General features: G+C 39.6%; 4 protein-coding genes across 7 annotated transcripts in view; all 4 read right to left on the reverse strand.

The window, feature by feature from the left end:
- Window positions 1-2,439: 2,439 nt before the first annotated feature.
- Window positions 2,440-3,740, reverse strand: LOC113134742 (probable G-protein coupled receptor 148). Its single transcript, XM_026314244.1, has one exon. It carries the CDS (start codon window positions 3,397-3,399, stop codon window positions 2,440-2,442), a length of 960 nt encoding a protein of 319 aa, XP_026170029.1. The 5' UTR covers window positions 3,400-3,740.
- A 108-nt stretch (window positions 3,741-3,848) lies between these two features.
- On the reverse strand, window positions 3,849-7,256 carry mterf4 (mitochondrial transcription termination factor 4). The gene is made up of 5 exons (XM_026313533.1): window positions 7,242-7,256; window positions 6,868-6,952; window positions 6,236-6,674; window positions 5,846-6,030; window positions 3,849-5,115 (listed from the first exon to the last, which is right to left on the reverse strand). Exons 2-5 carry the CDS (start codon window positions 6,922-6,924, stop codon window positions 4,726-4,728), a joined length of 1,071 nt encoding a protein of 356 aa, XP_026169318.1. The 5' UTR covers window positions 6,925-6,952; window positions 7,242-7,256; the 3' UTR covers window positions 3,849-4,725.
- Window positions 7,257-7,564: 308 nt separating this feature from the next.
- pask (PAS domain containing serine/threonine kinase) lies at window positions 7,565-16,733 on the reverse strand. 2 transcript variants are annotated; one of them, XM_026314646.1, is made up of 21 exons: window positions 16,399-16,733; window positions 15,973-16,194; window positions 15,533-15,762; window positions 15,267-15,437; window positions 14,963-15,097; window positions 14,626-14,760; window positions 14,187-14,448; window positions 13,636-13,784; window positions 13,417-13,546; window positions 13,124-13,295; window positions 12,073-12,305; window positions 11,784-11,913; window positions 10,811-11,397; window positions 10,567-10,709; window positions 10,287-10,454; window positions 9,802-9,927; window positions 9,566-9,700; window positions 9,265-9,464; window positions 8,781-8,914; window positions 8,531-8,680; window positions 7,565-8,341 (listed from the first exon to the last, which is right to left on the reverse strand). In XM_026314646.1, the coding sequence occupies exons 2-21, from the start codon at window positions 16,175-16,177 to the stop codon at window positions 8,172-8,174; spliced, it is 3,765 nt and encodes a 1,254-aa protein (XP_026170431.1). In that variant the 5' UTR covers window positions 16,178-16,194; window positions 16,399-16,733; the 3' UTR covers window positions 7,565-8,171. The 2 variants fall into 2 exon arrangements, with proteins under 2 accessions (XP_026170431.1, XP_026170430.1); XM_026314645.1 differs by having other exon boundaries at window positions 13,636-13,808.
- A 991-nt stretch (window positions 16,734-17,724) lies between these two features.
- The window catches only part of kcnab1b (potassium voltage-gated channel subfamily A regulatory beta subunit 1b), a 32,762-nt gene continuing 25,066 nt past the window's right edge, over window positions 17,725-25,420 (reverse strand). For 2 of the 3 annotated variants that reach the window (XM_026313310.1, XM_026313312.1), the window contains 7 exons: window positions 23,521-23,607; window positions 20,024-20,109; window positions 19,360-19,480; window positions 19,163-19,257; window positions 18,885-19,005; window positions 18,645-18,733; window positions 17,725-18,555 (listed from right to left, as the gene is read on the reverse strand). In XM_026313310.1, coding sequence (XP_026169095.1) covers window positions 18,466-18,555; window positions 18,645-18,733; window positions 18,885-19,005; window positions 19,163-19,257; window positions 19,360-19,480; window positions 20,024-20,109; window positions 23,521-23,607 — 689 coding nt within the window. In that variant the 3' untranslated portion in view covers window positions 17,725-18,465. The remainder of the gene's footprint in view (window positions 18,556-18,644; window positions 18,734-18,884; window positions 19,006-19,162; window positions 19,258-19,359; window positions 19,481-20,023; window positions 20,110-23,520; window positions 23,608-25,420) is intronic. The other variant, XM_026313311.1, reaches the window with a different exon arrangement.

The raw sequence follows: 25,420 nt of genomic DNA on the forward strand, positions 1-25,420 counted from the left end.
ACAGCCCAGCTGCCCCTACCCAGCTGTCGCTATGGCATCATGGGTAATGGAGTTCAATAGACGCTGTGTTTTTGTACTATTACGCAATACAAAACTACACTTCCCATGAGCTCTCAGTTCTCCACGTGGCTGTCCTTTGTTTGCAAACAAACCCAACTTTTAGTGGACAAAAAGTTCATAACAAGAAGTGATAGCGGTTGAGCAACACACACAAAACAATAGCATTTGATAGCGATTCATGTTCGGACGTGTAGAGGACAGTTAGTATTAACTATAAATGTAAGGGGAAACAATTAAATTCAGTTTAAGATAAATTCAAAATGTATAGTTATATTTGTGTATTTACGTCTACATAGCTGCTATACAGACATACAAAAACACACAATACAGAGAGTAAGCAAAGAAATAGCTGTAATCTGATCATAGTGACACATGAAGACAAGATGAAACGCAGCATGCCAGTGTTTTTATTTCAGGTGAGGAGAAGGAGGAGCTTATTTCTAACAAAGGATGTCACAATTTCCTTAGCCTGTTGCAAAATATTTCTAGGCGTCCCAGCTAAGTTCAAGGAAAGGTTCCACTCTGTTATCAGTCATTCAGTTTACACTGTTTTGAACCACGTGTTAACTGTAACTACTGGGGGAACAGAGTCCCCTTTACTATTTCAATAATATGTAGCTTGAAGTTACAGCCCACACACTTAAAACTGTAAAAACAGTAACAGAAAAATAGGAAACAACCTTAGGAAGAGCAACTGAGGAAGGATCCATCTTTCAGGACGGACAGACGGACAAAGATCTAGTGTGTACAGAACAGTGCAGTTTGATTTACAGTACTAACAGAATGACAAAATTATCGACTGTATGCACACCTGAAGAACAACATCCTGAGCCACACAACCTGCTCTTTATCAGAAAAACCTGGATAAAGAAAAGATTACAAAGGCACAAGCACTAAAACCCAAGCAGATTATTCACATGAGCAAACAGGGAAGGAGACAAGGAGTGGGAGAATAAAACGAGAGAGAGGCACAAACAGCTTGGATGCTTTTGCGCTTAAGTGTAAATCCCAATGGACACATCATCAGCTCAACATTAGGAAAGAGAGGAAACATGCTAAGGTCAAGATCAGGTCAGAATACTGGAGAAAGTTGTTTTGGCCTGCAGGCACCTGCTGTACGAGTAGTTAGAGGAGGTCATAAAAAATATTAGCAAGGTAAGCGTCATGCCAAAAGCACAAACAATTCAGAAATACTGTAAATCACAGATGTTGTGTTACAGGAGCTGTGTAATTGTAGTACAATGGAAATCAATACAGAAATGACTAACAACAGCTGATGTGGTTTGTGTGTATATTCGATCCTCCTGCCAGTGAGTAGAGGTTTGGAGCATATGTGTAGGGCACAAGTCCCAGTGTCTTATTATCATGCAAATATTCTTTCTGTCCTATTTCCAAGAAAGAACAGGGACACCACCCAGTGGACAGACAGATGTGTTGCTGAACTGTTGTACCAGTTGCAGTTGGCATACAGCAGAGACAAAAGTAAGTTGTAGCAGCCAGGATAGGATTTTACTGATCAGAGGAGAAGTTTTAGAGTAACTGAGTTCTTTAGCTTAAAAAGCCAAATAATAATAATAAAATAAAGGGTTATTAGTGTTTCTCTCTGCCAGAATTACATTGTTCATGGCCCAGAGGGAACCCAAAGTTGGCGTCCCTCCCCTGTTCAACTCATGTGGCTGAAAGTCAGTGGTCCCTACATGTAGATGTAGCAGATGTGCATCACCTCACAATCTTCAACTTAGCCATAGATTTGTGGTTCTGAATGGGCTGAGGCATGACCATAAACCTTAGGGCTGACATTACCTATAGTTTTACACTGAAGTAGACAAGTAACAGAACCATTGCAAGAGTTTTAATACCATGATTTAGATTTTATTTGTATTCAGATTCACCACATAGTGAGAAATAGTGGATCTGCACGTCTGATGGAAGAACCACAATTTTCTTTGTTCATTAGAAACAATTTTATTTCATTTTCTTTTATGTATCTTCTGGTGTCAGTATAAATATGGTTGAAGCGCATTAAACATATAAACATACAGACTGAATATATAGCTATATTCCCTTGCTTATATAAATGAACTATACCTACAATCGTGGCAGTGTCGGATGTTTTTAAAAAGCATTTACAAATATAACACTTTTAAAAAAAAAAGAATGTGATTTAAAAAAACTCTTTGGTGGCTATTCAGTATAAAATATTCTTCATGCTGTGGGGATGCACTGGGGGAATTTGGACTCATTACCTCAGTATTTCTAAAACCCTGGCTAGTGCAGTTACATATTTGTTTGTTGAAGGGCTACTTATAAAACATGTGATAGTTCATCATAGGAAAATAGCCGGAATAATTCAAAGAGTGTGAAGTTCTGATGCGTCCTCTATGACACTGTACCTGGGTTGAGTCTTCTGTGCCGATGCAGAAACTGCATTAGAGTATCAGAGATCTCCCTGTACCTGAGCCCATACAGGAAAGGAGCAAATGCTCTGGGCAGCAACATGAAAACACACATATTTACTGTGTTGATCCACACGCGGACGTCTTGACTTACATCTTCCCTCCGGAACAGGCAGAGCTCCAGGATAAAAATGAAACCGGGGGCAAAGTAGAGCAGGAGCAGTGTCCCATGAGCCAGCAGTGTGACCCGGGCCCTGGAGAAGCGCATCTGCCAGATGCCCTGGGTTCTTGTTACCATGTACAACCGAACGTAGCAGTAAAAAATGAGTACAGCACAGATGAGTGCTGCTACGAAGAAGTAGATGTGGATTCCCACCATGTTCTGGACTTGAAGAAAACCGAGGGAGATGACGACCAGACAGATGGGCACCGTTTTATGGGGGGTTTCTTCCTTTACCTCCACCATTGTCATCAGAATTAAAGGGTATATGGCTGCCAGCACCCACACCCCTACCAGGATGCAGTAGGTGCGAACAGGTGGAAGAATGTCATGGTAACGAAGTGGCCAGCGCACTGCAGCGTAGGTATCGACCACCATGAGGGTGATGGTGAGGATGGCACAGCAGTAGGTGGTGACAGTGACGACTGTGACCATCTCACAGAGCAGCCAGGGTATCTGAGCTCTCACGGTGTTACAAATCACTGTGACCAGGTTCAGAACGACAAAGAGAATATCTGCTGTCAGGGTGTTGGCCACCAGCAGGTAACGTGTCTCCTGACGCAAGGCATGGGACATAAAGATGCATGTCAGGAGAACAGGGTTGGTTAGTAATGTGGCCAGAGTGATGGCTGTGGTGGGGATAACAAACAAATCAAGTTGCCACCTCTGCAGGCTCTCAACCCAGTCCTGTGTGAGGTTTGAAATCAGTGCTGTTGACGTCATACTGTCTTGACTTACGGAGGTGAGCTGGAAACTCTCAGCTGTATTTTACGTGTTGGCTACTTTCTCTGTGAACTTCCTGTGGATGTAAACATCATATATTAATATAATGTATCAGAGAAGACCATATTCGAACTGCAAATATTTAAATCCACACAAAAAAAAGGAGACTATTTTGAATTTTTTCAAACACTGCTTTAGCCAGCTCCATCCTGATTGTAACACATATAAATACGACTTTTGTTCTCTTACAGCAATTTATAGCTCAGATCATAAATTCAGTCAAATGAGCAGCCGTTGTCTTCCCAATAGTGAAACATAAATAGCGACAGATATGGCCTCTTCAATGGTATACAGCACATAAAAACAAATCCAAATGAGGAAGAGCTGACGTGTATAATTCACCTGGCTACATGTTTAACATGTTTAAAAGAAACAGTAACAATCAAAACTATTTTTTAGGAATTTTAATAAATGTATTTCATAAATCAGACAGAAAAACAGGCTTTAATAGATGCAATATGTAGTAATTCCATTACCTCCCTCCCCAATGATTTCAACCACTTCAAACATAGAAAATCCACCTGTGTTTAAATGTTGCACACATCTATTAACAAATTATTGATTGAGCAAAGGTGAGTTTTCTTACCTGCTGTGCAAAAAAAGAATAACCTCTCTGTGTTGCATGTCCATTAGGCTTAATGCTTATATAAATCAATGGGTGTTTCTTTCACCCCCTGGCCTTATCTGATGTGCTCATTGTTGACTCAGAGAGATAATATAGGGAGAGAGAAAGCTACAGCACTTGGCAATCACGTAGTTACGGGGTGGAGCTTTTCATCCTTTTACCTGCTCCTCGTGCTGATGCTTTTTCAGGATTTTCCACCCAAGATGATTTTGAGTCTGGTTTTGTTTGAATTTACATTAAAAAAACACCTAAATTAGACTGATTAGGCCTCTTAAATTACTTATGGGGTCAGTTAAGAAAAAACACTTTTTGGAAGCTGAAAGAACATAGTTGTGAGTCATTCATATGAAGTCCTCATGTGTTACCTCAGCCTCACACCGATGTCACTGCCTCTCATATCTCTGTGAGGCCACACAATAAACATAATAGGCACCTTCAAAGGAGAAAATGCCACGTAATACTAAGCACAAAATTATTCACATGATTCCATGTGTGTTTAAGATAATATTCTCTAGCATTGGTGACTTCAACAGTTATAAGGAAAACATTTTATTGATTTCTATACCATCAGATGTCATTTTCTTTTATCACTTAATTTCCTCTTTAAAGTATTTCCAGTTCTCTCAATTCTACACCCCCTGTCATTTCTTTGCCCGTTTCCTGTATCCACTTTTCCCTCCAGACTCCTCATCCTCATCCTCATCGTCGTCATTGTCATCCTCGCTATCAGCTTCAATGCTGTCATACTGTTGGTCCTGTTCCTGACATTCTCTTGCCATCAGTCTCTGGAATACATCATATTCCTCTGCTGACGCATTGGCAATCTCTGAGAGGTAGGTGTCCAGGTCGATCTTAAGGATGCTGTCCAGTTTGGGGTTGATAATGGATGTCTGCCCCCTCTTGTCTGGGGTTTGGTACAGACCCCTGCGCTCCAGAAAACAGTGTCGACAGCGAACTTCGTCCAGAGTGAAACGGAATAACCGGGTCTTCACCATCTCTGCCTGTTTTATACCCATTCTGAAGTAGACGTACTGTGAAGAGATGGGTTAGAACATTCTGTTAGAAATGAAAAATAATTACCTGTTTGCAAACACTAAAAGATAAGCTCAAATAATTAGTTCCAACAAAAGCTGTTATACATTCATAGCAATATAGTAATACTTAGACAAAAGTGTAAGAGCTAACTAGCCAGATATTATATTTAGCAATATGGCACCCTTCAAATTATTTGTAACCAAATGATCTCCAACAATACTGCAACCCACTCACAGGGTGTCCCATAACAACATGTGCAATTCTTTCTCTATGGTGCTCAAACTGGAAAACTTTTATGACACCTGTGGCCTCTGACTGTCATATTTGCATCATGGTTTGAGGAAGTCAGTAAAACAGCATCGGTCTACTGTGAGAACTTCACTTTATCCCAATATCTGCAACCTGCCTGGTTGAATTCAGTTGTGTTGAAATTAATCTCCACAACTCGTTATTATTACAATTTTCAACTATTCTGTTGATATTTAAAGTTAATTATTGCTTATTTCATATGTTTGGCATGTTTCATATGTTTAAAAATGTATAAAAATTATTGGATTGTTTTATTAGATACATTTTATAAATCTACAAAAGAATGACCAGACTAATTAACTTTGTGCTAATTATTTCACTATGTGTCATTAAAATATGCCTGTAAAACACTCAATTCCCATTAAGCTGCTAATGCCAAACGTTTCTTTTTCTCTCTTGAATGCTGTAAGCGCTGACCTGAAACTTGTACTCCGTCTGGCTCAGATCTTCCAGTACTATGGCCGGACTATCTCTGAAGATGTCTGCAACTTGCTGGACTGTAAACAGACATTTCTCTCTGAGGAGCAGCACCACATGTTTTATTGTCTTCACGGGCACAGTGAGAATCTGTGGATAATGGGCCAACGTTCTCTGGAGACTGCCTGCAGGGAGACATCAGGAAAGATTAGACAACCCCAATCCCAAAACATTTTTTTATTTTCTGAGTTTAAACATTTGATATGTTTTCTATGTGCTACTGTCAATAACATATAGGAACATATTATGTATTCTGGGGCATGAACAGCTTCCATATAAAAATATGTTTTGATGGTGATGTGACAAGCTGCACAAACACCATTAGCCTACCTTCCACTAAACCTAGTTTCCGCAGGTAGTTTATGCACTGCTGAAGCTGTGATTCCCTGACAGTATAAAGTTCAGGACACTTCTGCAGCATCTTCAGCACACTGGAAGGATTGAAGCCCAAGCCAAACAGAGCTGTGAGGGTTGACAGAGCATGTTTGGTAGCGCTGCCTCCTCTGACTTTGCACACAGCCTCATGTATCTGCTCTGCCTGGGCGTCTGTGAATCCCATGTCAACCAAAGACGGCAGGGACAGTGCTGAGTCTGGCATCCCAGCTGTAGGTCGGAGTGCGTTGTTGTGTTGTGCTGATGGCAGAGGACTCTGGGTGGTGGAGGGACAGAACAATCTGCAGCCGATCCATAGAGGCTGGAAGCGACATGTCCCAAACTGAAGAGGGCTGAAGACAGAATATGCACCGTTTCTCACGGTCCACCGAAGGACCTGCAGGACAGAAAACACACAGAGAGCAGTTATGTCCCCGTTAAAGTGACGTTAGCAGAAGATATGCTAATGCAATGTGGGTAAAAAGCTGTGTTTTCTACCACTGCGCCGTTCGTTAAGATAAATATTTTACACTGGCAATTAGGTTCATTCCAAAAAATATTAAAATAGTTATATCTGAAGCAACATTCACCTGACACACAGCAACACGGGAACCCATGCTTGTCCGTCGCACATATATTTCCGTCATTCAATGTGGGTAAAAAGGTTCCGCTTTCCTGAAAAAGCGCAATGCGCACAGCAAAATAAGAAATCTGTATTTCAGCAGTTTTTGTTTAGACACTATTTGTGCAATAATAGAGTCGTGTTTTCATACGATTACTATTTCAGTCAGCTGAATTTACTGTTGTAATAGCCGATGCTTTCTAAGGGGTACATTGCATGACTTTAGAGCTAAGAAATGTACTTTGCTTTACTGGCTGCTCCAGTTTTCCTACTTGGGTACAATAATAAATGTTTTCAAAGTACAGGAATCAATGGATGGATTCATGATTTGTGGTGAAATACCTTTTCAAGTTCCGCAGACTAAGGGGTGCATCTAGCCCGCTACTTCCCAACATTGTTACTCAGGCTCTATATATGTAATTATCAAATAAAAAAAAAATAAAGAAAATTACCAATCAGTTTGTAAAGGACATTAGTCTTCGACTTTACTGATATACCTTCAGAGTTTGTAGCTTTTGACTGAATGCCTTTCTTCACTTCATGAACGAAATTCATCCCAACTTGTCAAAAACAATTCACTCAGGCCAAACAGGAACATTATTTATGAAGTGGTTTATTAAGTTATGTAATTTTATTATATTTTCACAAGAATGAAAAGCAACCTGTAATTCTAGTTAATTCTAGGCAATTCCCCGACTTTCAAAAGGACCAACTAACTTGTAGCATAATATTTATTCTAGAAAAATAAATAGATAAATATTGTAAACATACTTACAATTTTTAATTAAAACATTTTGGAATAAAAACATAAAATAGACATTTACAAAAGAAGAAAAAAAAAAGATGGCTAAAGAATCCCATCGGCTTACCAGAGTTCTCTGTGCAGCTTCTCTGAAGCAAACACCAGGTTCTGAGTTTTGGTAGCAAAGCTGGGAACCCTGTTAATCACTTTGATTATTAATTTCCCCATATCTAACAAATAAATTAAATAAATAAAAATGAAAAAACTTCTGTTGTATCATGATGCTCTTGTCTTCCTCTGTTACCCTCAGCAATTACAAGTATGTCAACAAGCACATGTTAACCACGACAGTGGTGTTCATTAGCTTGAGAGCACCGTAAATTTCATAAAGGCAAAGATGAATTTGTATAGACAGTGTTTGATCATGTTGGACTAAAACAAGCTATGCCTTTTCTTATTTTGTACTTCATTGTCCTCTTGCACTGCTGCAGACCAAATGCCAGTCCAATGATTAGACTTAAAGCTAGTCTTTAATCCTCATGGAGGTACTTCTGCAGCTCAGTCTGCATGGCCACCATTGACATCCTCTCATCCTCATCATCATCATCATCATCGTCTGGAAGTGTTTCATCACCCTGGTAAGCGAACAATCCTTGCCTAACGTTAACTTGAGGACTGGACTCTTGATGCTGTGGTGAGCCTGTGGAGAGGAGAGACCTGAATGCATACACTGCTCTGTCATTCAATCAGTGTGAACAACTTCTGAAATTCAGGAAATGCAGACAAAGTTGAAAGCATTTAGATGAAAGATCATGCTAACCATCGATCAGTTTGCTAAAGTGAGTTAGGAAAATGGCTGGGCGTAGTCAGTCTTGTAAAGAATACTCACAGTAGCTCTGAGTTGAAGGAACCACCTCATTCCAGCTGTATTCTGCAAGGGAAATGGGCTGACTGATCCAGGACTGCAGCAGCAGCTGGTCCAGAGTCATCCTTTGAGCAGGATCAGGGTGCAGCAGCCCACATACCACACTATTCAGCTCTGAGTGAGCACATGGAAAAATTTCAGCACTGATTTGCAAAACATGATTTTGGACTTTTTCTGCAGCAGCCAGTGATAATGTGATTTTTTTTTTCCATACCAGAAGAGAGGGGAAATGGAGGTTTGAGTTTTGCCTCCAGGATCTCCCCAACATCACAAAAGGGGTTCTCACTGAATAACAGAGTGTAAAGCAAAACACCCAGAGACCACATCTCCAGCTCTGGACCCTCATAGCTAGAGAAACAATTAACAAGGACACAAAAAGCTTATAGTTGACAATATAAAAACATGGCAGCAGTTGATTCATCTATGTTTGCATATGGCTCTTCTAACTTTATGACTGAATATGCTTGGAGCTATAGTGTTTAATGGTGCATCATAAATGTTAAATAGGCCATAAAAGTCATACAGGACAGGAAAACTGCTCTGACCTATCTTTGGTGCTATCAGTTAAATGCTTTGAGTAAGCAGTTTAAACACAAAGACAGGTATTTACATCGAACCTGTCAGTAAAACAGACTTATATCAAAAGTACCACATAAGGAACGAACAGCACTTGTTATTTACAAGTACTGCATACTCACGGGTTTCCCTGAAGCACCTCTGGGGAGCAGTATTCCAGTGTGCCACAGAAATTGTAAAAGAGCTTCCCGGGAGCCATCATGGAAGCAGATCCGAAGTCTATCAGCCGAATGTGGAAACACTTGTCAATAATGATATTCTCATCTTTTATGTCTCTGTGAAGGATGTTCTTACTCCTTAGATAGAAAACAGCTGCCACCAGCTGCAAAAAAAAAACAAAAAAAAAAAAACAAAAAATCAAATGAAAACCACATTTCAGAGTCACTGTTCACCAGTCATATGTTTTCTTCATCATATGCACACCTGTCTGAAAATGTAGCTGGCCAGGGGCTCATCCAGCCTTGGCTGCATGTCTATGAATTCAAACAGGTCCAAACCATCTCCATGCTTCTCCATCACCATTTGGAAGTAGCTCCCATTTTCAAACACCTCCAGTACCTAATGGCACACACGAACGCAGAATAGAGGAATTTAATATTACTGACAGATGTTTCTGAAACCTAATGGCTTCATTGTTTTTATGACACAGAACCAGTTACCTTGACAATGTTGTGATGCTGAACCCGTGTCAGTATGGCAATCTCCTGACTGACTCTTCCCAACATGGGGTCATCTACCCAGCAGTCACTCACTATCCTGGCCTTGCTAATGAACTTCACTATCACCTGCAAATTTTGATAAATCACTGGAAAAGTCATATCATCATAAACTTGGAAAATCCTGTTTTTTTTACACCCAAAAAACAAGAAATTTAAATGTCTCTACATAGGAACAGTTACATGCATTACAGTACAGTAATGAGGCAAAACATGACCAACAGGGGCACACCCTGTCATTTTTGAACATACAGTGGCCCACTTGTCTTTCTGTGATGTTAAGACCTTTGTAGATCTCCCAGGTTTTTACACCTTAAATGAGTGTACACCAAGATAATAAACTTATTTGTTGGTTTGTGAGTGGTCACTAATGCTTTGGTCTATATAAAGAAATAGTATTTTTTTCCATTAATAAAACGTCTTCTTACTTCTTCTCCATCACAGCGCCTTACTGCCTTCCAGACAAAACCAAAGGCTCCTTTTCCCACAGCTTTAAGTGGCTGGTAGTCTTCTTCAAACTGCCCATCACAGGCTCGAGAGTGCTCCAGGTCCATGGAGGAGTATAATGCCTCCCCATGACCAGCCTCACCAATCCTCTAAAGGAGAAATAATGGATGAGTTAAAAGCAGAACACCCATTCCTGTTCATATAAAGAAACATAAAAGGCACCAAACTACCAAGAATGTAAGATCTTTAATACCAACTGACCTCGCCTAAACTGGCTCCTGACTCATTGTGCAGTGACCGATCTGTTTGCAACAGTGTCCCCTGCTGGCCAGGCCTACTCATCCACACACAAAACATAGAGCTCCCATTGGGGAGGTTGGTCCTACACACATCACACAGTAAGTCTAGACAGAAAAATACAAACTGGTTAAAGGCTAATTGTTTTATGTGGGGCTTTCTGTAGGATTATAAGGCATAAACAGAATAACAGTTTTTTTGTACCAACCTACTCTTGTCCCATCTCTGTGGTACGCGCTTCCTTCAAATCGCCCCTCCAATATCTGTGTTGTGTCACCAGACAGGGTTTTCCCATTCACCTTCTGTTTCTTAGGAGTAGATGTGGCAGGAACGTCTGTCAGTGACTGAATCCCACCATTCATTTGCACGCAGAACTCCTGGCTCTTTCCTTTATGAATTGAAGAGAGAGCTGCCCAGTGATCCAGCTCACCCTGGGCCTTTTCTGCTTGCTCGTCACCCGAGTCATTTCTAGCCTTCACAGCTACATCGCCAGTGTTAACAGGTCCTGCTTCCTGGTTAGTGTCCATCACACATGGGGCAGGTGTCTGCAGAAGCTTGGCTGCATCGCAGGCTGCGTCTGCAAGTTGTTTGGTATTGTATCCTCCGCAACTGAGCAGCTCCATATTACCGCTGAGATCTAAGTCAGCCAGGGCACGGGTCACCAACTCACCATTGCTGTTGAGGTCCAGGAAGCAGCTGGCTGAGTCCACTCTGTGTGCTGAATGAGAGTCCTCTGCCTGGCCAGGATCCGAACCTCCATGACCCGCAAACTTTTCACAGAAGCCAGAAGATGATCTGAAACAAGTACAACCACCCATGGAACTAGATCAGCAATTCCGTCCAGATCAAAAACAAAACATTTTAGCAAAAGAAGGTATAAAAAAAAAAACATTTGCAGTTTATCTGTCTTAAATATTGGCAATTAGGACTGCGTTATCCACACATTAGTGAAAATATATTTCAGTGGCTATTTGCCTGCCAATGCTGCAAATGTAAAGTTATTCAGTCCAAATGAATGTTATGGAATTTGTAGGTTTTTTTTTTTTTTTTTAAAACCTTAGTTATCTAATAGAGATGTGCTGTCCTAATTACATATCAAGTGGTGTGATAATTACATGCAAATTTGCATTTGGTGCTAAAATGTTGTACATGACATGTCTCTTATATAAAGAACTTCTCACCTGCTTTCCAGTGAGATGACCTCAAAACTGGAGTCTTGGAGGACAGAGACACATGAAGGGTGCTCTCTGCTGAAATCAGGGGAGGTGCCACCCATCCTACCAACAGGCTGTCCGTTCTGAGTGGGAGTGACTATGAAAGAAGAAAAGTCAACACCATAGAAAAATACTTCAAGCAGTTTCATTTTCCTATTTACACTCATTGTACATATTGAAATATTGGCCAATATCAACAGCTTTAAAATTAATGTAATGAGAATACCAATGCAACAGCACTATAGCCACATAGTACCTGGAATAACCTTGATGTCAGGTGGAGGATTTTTCTGAACCCCATTGTTGAGCTGCTTATCTTGGTCATGATGTGGGGGTTCAATGACAACTGTGCAGCAGATGTCTTCATCTGGAGGTTCAACCCAAGTAAATGTCTTGAGGAGTGCCTCAGTGGTATCGGCACTGTCTAGGTGGCTACTGCAGGAAGCAACCTGGGCTGCTTCATTCATCAGCTCTGTAGTGTCATCGGCCCTGAGGAGAGAATGGCTGGATTTAATCCAAGTTTTGTGAAGCCAATCAGGATAAAAAAAGAAAAATCATAGAATAATGATATAATACTGAATAAATTGATATAAGCAGTTACTCTGACACTTTATTAGTGGGACTGTGAGGGTCCTATTTGTTAAAGTTGGTGCCAAAGTACTGTTTCTACAAATCAATAAATTAAATAAAATATACAATAATATGAATAACTCTAAGCCAAGGAGCATTTTTAAAGCTGACACTGGTCTTGTCTAAAGGCTACTACACTGTACATGTATGGCTCTTATGAAAGCTTTAGACTTACGAAATGCTAGTGTAGTTCTATAATATTCTGTAACAAAGGTACATCGCTGTACATTAGGAATGCACAGAGTAACAGAAACTTTATGTATCATTCATGGAAATGCAGGTGTTAGCACTGTAGGATATTACAAAAATTATTACAAAGCCACAGTAATATTTCTCTACAGATCTGGTCTAGATATGAATGGGAAAAGAGACATGGAGAGGATATTGGGCTTGGCTACAGAATTGCTGTTTGCAGACTTATGAAGTAGATTAAATATAAATGCAGTCTGCTGCTCATAATTGCCTGGATGTGGCCACAGTAGCTTTTGTTCATTATTTGAGAAAATACAACTAGTACAAATTTTGTTTACCATTTATTTTAATGTCTACTGGCCCAAGTTAAAAACATTGTCACAATTGAGACTTTATTATTCTTTTGGAATATGAGGTCACAGAGTTATTTAGCACTAAACATTTGAGTGTCATTTAACAACAAGCATGGAGAGACTCCTACTTACATAACCACACGTGTTGATGTGACTGCAGGAGGGGAAAGGGTTGATAGAGCGCTGCCCTGTTTCTCCAGCTTGGTGCTGGTTCCAGTAAAGATCCTGCCTCTCCCTGTTGACGTTCTACCCATGACGGCCTGATGTACCATGGCCATATCTCCTGCCACCAGTGAAGTTGGGTCTAGGATTCAGACAAAGAAGGGGAAAAAACAAACAAAAACAAAACACAAATACAGAAAATCACACATTGCACTGAGACAAAACAGAATTATAGCCAGGAACAAATATATACTGACACTCACCAGATTTTCCTGAGATTTTAGAAGAGGCTGTACTTTTACCAGTCTCTACTTTGGAATCAGGGAATGGGCTGATTTTTCTGTCTGAGTCAGACATCCATCCATAGAAACCAGGCATTAGGAAAGTGACACTCTGTTGGTGACAAAGCAGCAGTGACAGAAGTGAGAGTTGGCATGGACTTCATTGCAAACAGTCATGTTCAGCTGGTCATCTTGGCTAACCTTTCCCAGCAGCTCATCCATGCTGTAGCCAAACAGACTGAGGGCCAGGTGGTTGTGGATGCTAAAGATTGAACCATCAGGGTGGAGCAGGAGGAGACTGCTCACAGGAGCAAACATCCAAACTGTTCCAGAGTACTCCAGTACAGGGCCTGGAGAGAGGGCACAGCTGTCCACTTGGACAGACAGAAGTTGAAGATGCATGATTGATTTACAGCAAGTCTATTTTTATTATATATTTGGTAAGTAACTCTTTCTTGATTACATTGTTTTTTTTTTTGCATAATGAAACATTTCATGAAACAGGAAATTGAAACAGTTGCTAAACTATTATATCTAGTCCCATATATGATCAATATTAATCTGTATGCAAATCTATTTAACAACAATTCTGCTGTTTAGGGAAAAGCATATATTGTTACTGAGTTTGGGCAGGATAACAGCATAACATGGTGGATTACGCACCAGTTTTCTCTAAATAACATTAGGTGCGTTAATCCCACTGTGACCTAGCTAAAGGTTCCAGTTTAGTCTTAACATCAAACTAAACTTACGGTAGGACTGCTCTTTCCCATGAGGTAGTGCGCTCTGTTCTGAGCGTGATGCTTCTATCTTGGGCACAGAGGAAATGAGAGGGAAGCACAGATGCTTGTCCAGTGAATCTGATCTTTCAACACTATCTGATGGGCATGTGCAGCCAGTTCCATTGTTTTGGTGCTGGGGTTTTCCACATAGCACTGCCCCCTGAAGTTTGATACACAGTGGGATTGCTGCACCTTTTCTGCTTTTACCACACACTCTTTGAACCCTGAGCATCTGACAGAAAGACAGAAATGCAAAAATGGCAGAATTACAGAAATACCTGAGGTGGAATATATTTTCTTCTCTGTATGTTTAAGAAGCACACTAGTAAACAGAAACCTGAAAGCAAAGCTTAAGAAAGGAAGCTTTCCTTAGCTGAGGGGGACAGTTTTGATTATGAAGTGTGCTTACCTTGGGCAATGCATGACTGTGGAGGGGGATTTGTAAAGAGGGGATTAGCTCCTTAACAGACACGCCTTTTAACTCATTGGGATGGTGGTATCCATGCAGATGGGCAAATGCCAAGTCACAGGTTACTATACTGCCCTAAAAAATGAAAAAGTGTAAGTAACCATTGTTCTAATGGGTTACAATATGGAAATGTTTTACCCAGCAGCATATATTTTAAGAGTAATATTGTTAAATTATGTTTTTTGTTTTTTTCCCCACAAGAAAGCCAAAAAAAAATCTCAAACACTGAGAAAAAAAAAACAAAAACCACTAGTAAGTTTGCTAATGACATACATACATCTTGTGAAAAGGATACAGAAGCTGATAGCCTTTCCACGTTTTCCATCATGAAAAGCCAGTGGTTTTCATTTTGTGACTGTCTGTGAGTAAAAACTGACATTGGCAGCTCTCCAGATAGTGTCACAACATCCACCTAGAGAAAAAGTAGTACATTAAAAATACAAAATCCACTCATACAAGACACATTCAATGATGATGTAGAAAATTGCAAACAATTGCCTGAAAAGCAATTTGAACAAATTAAAAAAGTCAATGAATGGTTATTTTCACTTTAATGTTTTTTTAGTCAGTATATTTTATACCACTTTTCCAGACAGAGCCGCAACCGTTCCATCCACTAGAGGAAAATCTTCTGCCAATGCTTCTTCGAGAACTTGACTGGTTTTCTTCAAGAAAGAGCAAATCTTTCTTCCAATCAGCTCGTTAGTAGTGTACTCAAACAATTTGCATGCTTGTTCATTTGCTGACAAAATCTGAAAAAACAAAAAATAACTCAGATTCAAGTTGCCTTATTTTTTGACCACTGCAACTCACTCCTTCCACTCACAACTAACTTTATATACAGTACCTCTCTGGTTTTGTGGTCTACAGTAAGAATAACTTTGCTTGGGCTGAGTGCAGCGGGAGAACTCGGTAGGCCAAACTTTCCAGAGATTAGCTGACTGAACAGGCTTTCCTGTGTTTCTGACATAGTGGGTGGGTGGGGCAGGGACACGGCAGAAACTTGGGAGCGGGGATGTAAGACAGAGATTTGGTGCTTTTCTGCTACAGCTGAAGTGCAAACATCCAAACCTTGACCTGCAACCAAAAATTGGGACATATATTGAAACCCACCCATCAATCATCTTAGAGCTGCAAAAAGGAAACAGAAAATGCACATTAATGCAGATTACTAAAAGGAGAAAAGACCATTAATCGTTACGGATTAACGAATTCAACTGTACTCCCAAACACAAACAAAAGATTGGCTTGACCTCTGGCTTATGTTAAACTGTACGTCATACTTACTTTTCAAGGAAGTAGGAGAATAACGACGTCGCAATGACAAAAGGCTTTTCTTGTATAGCGGTCTCTGAGCACATGGGTATGTCTTATTCAGGTCAAAGTCATCTTCCAAAAGAGCAGAAGAGAGGTCGCGTACCACACAAATAGTGTCAGCTTTACATGTGATGCTTTGGCTCCATCCATAATGAGCCTCACTCGGCAGCGACATCGTTGTCGGTTATCCAACTGGAAATAACAAATAAATATTCTATATAACGTTAGATGATATAAGAGGACTGTAGTAATGTACCAACAGTATAAAGTAGTTAAACAGGTTAGCTAACCAAAGCAGTTTCAGCTATCAAAGGTCATGTGTTAACATTATTGATAACATTCAAACTGCTCAGGTACTTTGTCCGTTTCGATGATTAAATGCAACACAACACTCACCTCAAGACGTACAAAGGAGGTATGCGTCTTATTATTTCCTCACTCTTAGGCCAAACAATAGACACAGTGGTTTCAGCTGACGCTAGCGGACAAGTTAGCGCTAACAACCCTGCTGCGCTAACGAGTACCTGACTAGCTACCACTAACGTTAACGATACACCAAACCAAACGTTGCCACACTCTTTACAGCCGAAATGTTTGCCGCGACAATTGCTAACGTCGACGTTACGGTAAGGTTAACGCATTTTTCAATAACCTCGCAACAGGTCAATTTTGGATAAAAGTGATTGTTCTCTGTGTCCAGTAGTTTTTGTAGTTTTTTGTAAACCGCGGGCTAGAGAAGAGGATTCAAGGAAGTTTCCTGTAGCCAATCAAATATTACGCTTCCGAACAAGAAAATGTCATTGGATAATTCCCCGGAAATGCCCGACTTTGTTTCCATGGGAACAGTGTCACAAGAACGGCCAAATAAAATCCAATAAAACTAACAAAATAAAACAAACTAGAAAGTGTGTTAAAAGTGTGTGAACAAGTCAAACAAGTAACCCACGCATCATTTTATTATAAAACAGCAAAACACAGACGAGCCCCCACAGCAAACAGCAATAACTATGGCAAAATGTTGTAAAAGTCACAGACTTGTACTGGGTTTACAGTTTGACTCAGTAAACAATACGTCTGCCTTAGCTATGCTCTAATCTTTTTTTATTCTATTTGTTTTACAGGGTTAAAAAAATAAAAGGCATCCATAACATTAATAAAAAATTGCTGTAAATCTTTAAAACATATCACATGAGAATTATAAGCTTTTGATTTGTATGTACAGATGATGAACACCAAAATATTACATGTGTGAACAAACGTAAAGATAATCAAATTAAATAAAACTAGCATCTGGTAAAAGTTGGGTAACATTTCTTTGTGTTCTATGTGCAATGACCACAGGGATCCTTATGATTTTATCTTTTCACTAAGTCATTTAATGAGCTACATGGTCTTGTTTGTTAAATCCACAAGCTCCCCCTTGGGAGGACCACCCCATCAACCTCGACTTAACAAATGTTTTAGTCACAACATAGGCTGAAATTCAATGAATCACACATTATCATCACTGACAGAAAATGTGGCTCAGTCCAATTAAAAGAAGTTCAAGGGGCACATTAGGAGAGTACACTATGCAATAATTTTGCATGTGAAAATTATGCAAAAAGGAAAATATATATATATATATATATATATATATATATATATATATATATATATGAACACAGAGGAAAGGCTAATCATGACATAGCTGCTTAATAAGCAAAATATTTAACAGTCAGTACAGATTTTTTCAAACATATTTTTGCTTAAGTCAGCTGTCTTGGTATAAGCAACAACACTGTGAGCAGAATTTCAGTTCACCCATTTTCAAAACACTTGATCATGTTGACGGGTAACCTCCAGCTGCAATGGGGAGCGTTAGCATATGATGCAGTCTGCTGACACCATGTCCAATTAAATACATCATCACAGATCTTTGGTCACACCACAAACATCTAGTAAGTTATATTTCTGGAACATTTGGTACAATTTCATATAGATCATCTTTTTGATGTGTACGTACTGCACTGCCAAGAGCAAAGGCTATGTGATGCTTTTTGCAGCAATGTGACTAAATGTTTATGCATCAACATCTATATTTACAGATGTATTTTGAGCAAAATTTATTTATTTCTCTAACCTTTTATTTCTTTGAATTTGTGGTTCAGCAGATTCTGCGCAGTCTGTTGGAGCTAAAGAGACTTTAACTCCAGATATAATCTTGCTGGACCCCCTATTTGTTTTTCATACTTAGTCCGGTGGCTGGCTATAGCTGTAGCATGCATGCTTTGTCAAGTATCTCACCTTAGAATGAGTACTGGTTGATCTTCATACAGACAAGGAGCCAAGCAGAACACTGTACGCAGTCACACAGTCATACGCACACACAAGCAAAGTTGGGCACGCATTTATAGTGCCATGGCTGTGAAAAGTGAGCTTTGATAAGCTTTTGGAGCATAGTTCACTCAAGGGGGGTCCATACTAATGGTGGTAGTCCCTTTTACTATGAGGGCGATTTCCCAGTATATGATCAACTTCTGAGGCAATGCCTGCTGTCAACTTTGGAATTACCTGTGGCATTCAAAAGAAAGAAAGAGAACAGGATCAGTGCTGTCTGATTACCCCACATAATTAAAATGTTCAGCATTAGGAATTGATACCTGAATGGCTCCCAGATTCTCTGTTAGCTGGCTTGGATTGGAGGATCCCAGCAGCACTGAGCTCACCCCCTCGTTCCTTAAGCACCAGGCTAAAGATGAGCAATAGAAGTATTTACAGTTTCATCAAGGCACCAGACAGTATGTAGAGAAAGACTGAATTTACTGAGGGACACCATTTTCTTTGTTCACTTTCAAGTAAATGGATTGTTGAAGGTCATATAGTGGTTATCTGTCCCTCACCTATGGCTAGTTGTGGCAAAGTACAGCCAAGTTTCTCTGCAATATGAGCCAGTTCCTTTAGCTTGGCTTGTTGTTTTCTCCCATCCTCGCTCATAATTTTCTCCCTCAACCACTGGTATGGCTAGAGAAACAGTACAAGTGGAAGCACAGGAGTTAAATCTCAAATTCAGGTCAAAACATAACTTGAACCAAATTATGCTATACTGTGTTACTAGCTGGATATGAGTGAAAGTTGGAAGATATAGTACTAGACATGTTCAGATCAATTCAACCTGTACCTTCATTGAGGCCCTTGAGGATTCTGGGACGCCATTCTCATACTTTCCAGTGATGATTCCACAGGCTAAAGGGGACCAAGAGACCACACCCACACCTGACATAGAACAATAACCACTGAGCATCAGTGTACAAAATCTATCATAGCTCTAAATATATTCAACAAAAGCTTGACAGGAGAAAACTATTACACATGTACCGATTTTATGGTACAGCTCTGGCAGCTGAGTTTCCACCTTCTCCCTCTGGAAGAAATGATATTCAGCCTGCTCACACACTGGTGGAATTAAATTAAACTGCCTGGCCACAGAGTATGCTTCCTACCAGAATGTGAAGAGGAAATAAAAAGAAAAAGGAGGAATGTTAATGAAGAAACATGCAAACACTGCCCTTTAATAATTATTTTCTAAACCACTATCATCTAGTATTTTAACATATTAGCTCATTTTGGATTTTATTGTCTCCTTCTATCATACAAAGAACATTACAAGTGCTTTGAAGGGTTCATACCTTTAGTGGTGAGTGATGTTAGTTATTTTAAATGTATTTTAATATGTGCTTAGGAATTCACATCCCAAGTTGTTTGGATAGCATAATGCAATAATATGAGGCTAAACTGGAACTTCTGTTTATACTGTGTTATATGTCTGACTTTGTAAGTTCTTTGTAATGGTAATTCATGCAGAAAACGTTTTAAACATGGATTTAAAAATGTTTCCACATTATCATAGATAAACGCTATTCAGACCAGTGGTACCGAGTTCGACACAAAGCCCAGCATTATTTGTTACATCTTTTGAGCAAAGCTGGTCTTTATCTCATGTTAGTTGTTGAGATGCACAAAGAATTTCTCTATCACTCACCATAATCTCCATGGCGGACCACCGTGATGTCCCCCAGTACATAGCCATCCCCTGGTTGATCACATGTGTCATTGCTCTCACTATCTCTGTAAAAATGCAATATCAAAGAATGAATACATTGTCAATAACTGAACAGTGGATGGCGCCACTATTTCAGCTTTTATATAATCTGCAGGAAGACCATTATTAAAACTACTTGTATTATGTCTCAATTGCAGTATCTTATGTTATTTTTGTATTATATACACAAATTTACAGGACGGTTACATTCAGGTGCTAATAAAAAAAAACTTCAAGGATTTTAAAGGCAATAAAATCAATAAAACTGTTGCCTTCAGGACAATAAAAACAAAGTTGGACCTTGAAACGTATTTAGCCTCTTTGAGCAAAAGGCTTATTTCCTTTTAAATTCATGTAAGCAGATATTGTTTTTTCGGGTCACACTAAATGCTCGAGGGGCTAAATCAAATACTCAGGCAGCCTTGGTGCAATGTTGCTTGTAGAGTTGAAGAAATCCTGGCAAGTTACAACTGAAGGGGCTGAAGTCAGCCACAGTGACCTTTAGTGTTTTGCGCATATGTGCCTGAGGATGCGCTAGGGGAGAAATGGATGTTGCAATAGTGGCTAGGCAAAACTGTATTTAATAAAAACTACTGTGAAAGGTGTTTCTAACCAGGTATAACGCCAATAAGAATTAGAAATGAAGCTAACTTTTGTAATGTTTTGTATCATTACAGAAGAAAACAACAACAAGGTCATAAAGTAATCTGTGTGATTGCTTCATTCTGAAATTGGCTCCTTTTGCCTGTAATTGCACCTAAAGTAGATTAATGAAACATCAGCTACATTAACACACTGTAAATTGTCCAGGCAAAATATAAAGTGCAGAGACTGAAAATGGGGGTGAAGGGATGAGAACACAACAGAGTGTGATTAAAAAAGAGTTATTCCTTTTCATCAGTAGTTTTCTCTGGACCAAAATGTAGCTCAGCGAGAGACAGAGAGCAAGTGTGCGTGTGGGTGAAGCAGGTGGGAGGGTAGAGGAATAGCAGTACATCTGCTCTGAAAGGGAGGGAGGGAATGAGGGATTTGGAGGGATGTAAGGACAGAATAAATTGTGAACTATGTAGAAACCTTGGAGGCACACATAGTTCATATAAGTCTGTAAATATATGAATAATTCACCTGAGTGCCAGGAGGGGAGAATGACAACTTGATTCACAGCAACATCCATGCTACTGGCCATTCTTAACAAGTTTATTTCCATGGGCCTGCAGTGAGTCATCAACTCCAACAACAGACGCCGCACTGAGCGTAGTGCTCAGGTGAGATATCCAGTGAACTCCATCAACACTGCACTCAGAAAAACCCACTTCATTTTTTTCAAGTAGGGCAATGATGTGGGTGAAGTTGTGGATACATGCACGTGGTGTGTGCACATATGAAGAACATGTATGGTATAAAATTAGTGACGTACAATTTAGATGAGAAGCTTGATACCGTTCCCATGTACCTCATTTAGCTTATCTTAACACTAAGGCTGGAAATGGGAAATAGACATAAATATAGAAATAAGGTCTTCTTGGCCACATGGAAAATGAATATGTATAGTTGCCCAATTATCAAACTGTTCTTTTAATTTACTATTTATTTGCACAGGCACAAAAGTCAGTGCAAAGTTATGGTGCATGTTGGCCTGAAGATGCTGAAACATGACGATGTTGTTCAGTATTTGGTTTTGCTGATGCAACTGTCAAGGTGGTGATCAATATGTCACACCACAGGAGATTCTAAATGGCCCATGAAGCCTTTTCTTAGTTTAATGATGTTTGGAAAGAAGGTTTTGAGCCAAAAGGAAGATAAGCTTTGAGGTACTGAGTGGGTGAGATCACCATGCATGCTGCTCTTTATTGCTAAACATTTGAGGACAGAGGTGATATCCTGGCACTTGAACGAATGTCCCGACTAGATTGCTTTGGGTTTGTGTTCAGCATGACGTATTCATTTTCTCTCTGGTGAAAACCTTTTGGCTGGAGAGATGACTATAAAGTCTATTTATTGGTGCCATGTCTCTTTGACTCTGTATCCCATTACTTATCCACGCTCTCTGGGGTATTTTCACAGATACATGTGCACATGTCACTTCATTAGTTTTCTAAACATTGCCATTTTGATCAGACATTTGGAGCTTGAGGACCTTTTTGTGAATTTTATCAACACTTAATATTTACCCTATTTCAGGGATGTGGGTGTGTAAATCATTACAATAGACATGAGCATAACAATTTCTGTATATTGCAGATACCCATATTGATGGTAAAGTCTCACTTTGTATGTTAGTGCTGCTTCTCCATCCCTAAGAGAAATTATATTAGGAAACACTAGTGCTGATGCATGAGGATACCCAGTTTTTCATGAGTCTGTATATTCAGTCTCATTCTCTGTAGCTGTTAAAACTGACTAAACCTCTACACAGTGATTTATTACTGTGGCCTTGCTCAACTGTAGTAAAGGATGGAGGAAATGTGCACAATGTTTTACTTTGATTAATGGAACAGCACAGCTGCTGTAAACACAAACCTCCCAGCCTATCAATCTATCTATCTATCTATCTATCTATCTATCTATCTATCTATCTTTACACCTGACATCTCTGGTTCGGTTTCTATCATCCTGTCACTCTCCATCAGATTAGACTTTTTGATGTCAGCTGTCAATAGTGAAGTGATTTTATCCGTAGACACAGATTAGTAGAAGGTTTGACAGAGCAGGCTGCAGGGTCTGCCTGCCAGTCACCAGAGCCCCTGGAACTATAACAATGGCAGATTGGCCTCCCACAGTCTGCTGGCTCACAGGGGCAGAAGCATGAAGGCAAGGTGGAAAGACTGGAAAATATTTTTGTGTGACCAGTGGGACTCCATCCTTCTCAGTCAGTAAGGCTTGTGTAGAAAGAAAAGTCCAAGTATCTATGATGGCCACATCACAAGGAAGTAATTTCAGAAGAAAATATATGTATGTAAGTATGTAAAAGAAATAAATGGTGACATAAGGTAGATGTGGGGAAAGGCAGCATTAGAGCATTGAAGGAATAGAGCTCGCAGTAGGGCTTGTATCTAGTGAGACCATTCCAAAAATACACCAGCTTCCCCTGGGGGGCAGATAATCCTGCTTCTGAAGAACAGGGAGAGCTGGGAGCGGGTGCAGCTCAGAGACCCTGTGGAAACTAGTAATCCCACAGAGACAGAGAGAGATAGAGGGGGAAACTGGTGGTCTAAAATAGAGGAAAGGGATGAGGCAAGATTGTGCTTGAAATATGTGTGTGTCAGACTGAGACACACACAAAGTCAAACCCCTTAGGTCAAAGGCAAAGGTCACCAGTGCAGCGAGGGCAGAAGTCTTGTCAGTATTTCTCACCTTCTCATGTTTCAGAACATCATGCATTGTCCCTGCCCCAACCCTGCATCAACCGCCCTGGGGTCTGGTCAGTGATCACTCACCCTCCATGGGAGTGTTGTTGTCTGGCCGGTTGGCAAAAACCACATCCACATATTCAAGCTGCATCCTCTGGAGGGAGCCCTTCAAACCTGATGAAAAATGAAGTCAAAGAAAGTAGAAACAGTCAATAGGAATCATGGCCACTAATCGTATTTGTTGTAGTGTAGGAATAAATATATGTGTCACCATCCACAGAGTAAACACATAAATAAATAATTTCCACTAAGATAATTTGGCACACTTGGAATAAAACTCAACATAGCCCACATACGCCTGGAGTATCATCTTCTTTGCTAATACCATTGGACCAAGGAGACTTATTATAGTTTAACTCAGACATGATAGCAATTGAGAAACCTTGTCCCTTGACACCTTGGAACTTGGACTGGCCTGGATCTGTGAAAAGTGATAATCACCTTTTCTATCTCTTTTTGCTAATTAGCCAAGCTATATGAACAACATATAGTAAAAAGAACTACAGAACATTGTACTATAGAACAATGTACCAAAAAGATGGATTCAAAAGTGTTGGTTTTCTTTCTTCATTTAAACCATCATATCAGGTAAAAAGAAAAATAGGGTGTTTTGGACCCTGGGGGATTTAAAGTCAGCATATTCATAAACATGGCAAAGTGACAGTTGACCACATGTGACTCAGGGACCGCCAGCTGCTCATGGCCTGCCACATCTTTTGATAGAGCTCATATGTGAATCTGGGCTGTCATATTCAATGTGGTTTGCCTAACAACAGTCATGGTTATGGGACCAAGTTTCATTTTCCAAACAACAAAATAACATATTGTTAAATGTAAACCAAATGTTATTTATATAATCTCAAATGCTAGTCTATGACCCACTATCACCTGGCTAATAATATCCTGTTTCTGATCATTTAATATAAATAAGTAATGACTAACTCATTGCACGGTTATGAACAAGTCAGGCAGATTAATCTGAAGTTCTTTTTTTTCAGTTTCTCCACTGACTTATTGGCCAGTGAAAGGGAAAGCTGTTATTAAATCTCATGACATGTTTTAGTAAGACCAAGCAGGTTTTGTTAATAGACCATTTTCATGGCAGACATCTTAACGTGTTGTAGCAGGAAAGGGACAGGTATAAGTGAAAACATTAATAAAGCTCCACTCTATTAAAATGTCTCAGTTAAGTCATGACAGTTAAAAATAGCAGTATGCATGCACGGCATAAACACAACATCTGGTTGTAATTCAGCTACTGTTTATATAACTAATTACAACTGTGTTTTTCCCGCTTTGTCAACTTCAAATGACTTCTGTGCTTGAGACAGCAGCACCAAAAAGTCAAGCATATTAAGACTCAAACAACTGAAATTACAGACAAATTTGTTGAGGATGCATTGTGTAAAATGTGAAAGTATACTACACAACATTCATAGAAACATGACAACACAGTGTGGCTGCCTCTGAGAAAGGAGACCTGCTCTCTATGTAGATTTAAAAGGCTAATTCTAAGATAAAGAAAATGTTGCAGTTGGTATTTTCTGGTGATTACACACTAATGACAACATTTTTATGAATACTATATTCCATTTATTCTAGTAGCTTGCTCTACATATTACACATTGTACCATTACGTTTATTTATGTTTTTTTAGTGAAGTTAAAGTTGATTCACACTAAAAATTTGAAAAGGTAAAACATAGAATTTACGTAATTTACATTATTCATCAGTGTCAAGATGAATTCACACCACTATCTACTGATAAGAGGATCTAGGTGGGAAAATTAAGCACAGCACCTGTGCAAGCCTTTATTCGTGTTAGATAAGTGAAAGCTGTTCTGACAGTCAGCGGAGGAAGCAAACAACTCAAAGCATAGAGGTTGATAAGAAAGACAAGGACTCAGAAGAAAGGTCACATTCATTT

Source organism: Mastacembelus armatus, chromosome 17, assembly GCF_900324485.2.
Source record: "Mastacembelus armatus chromosome 17, fMasArm1.2, whole genome shotgun sequence".
Classification (NCBI taxonomy): Eukaryota; Metazoa; Chordata; class Actinopteri; order Synbranchiformes; family Mastacembelidae; genus Mastacembelus; species Mastacembelus armatus.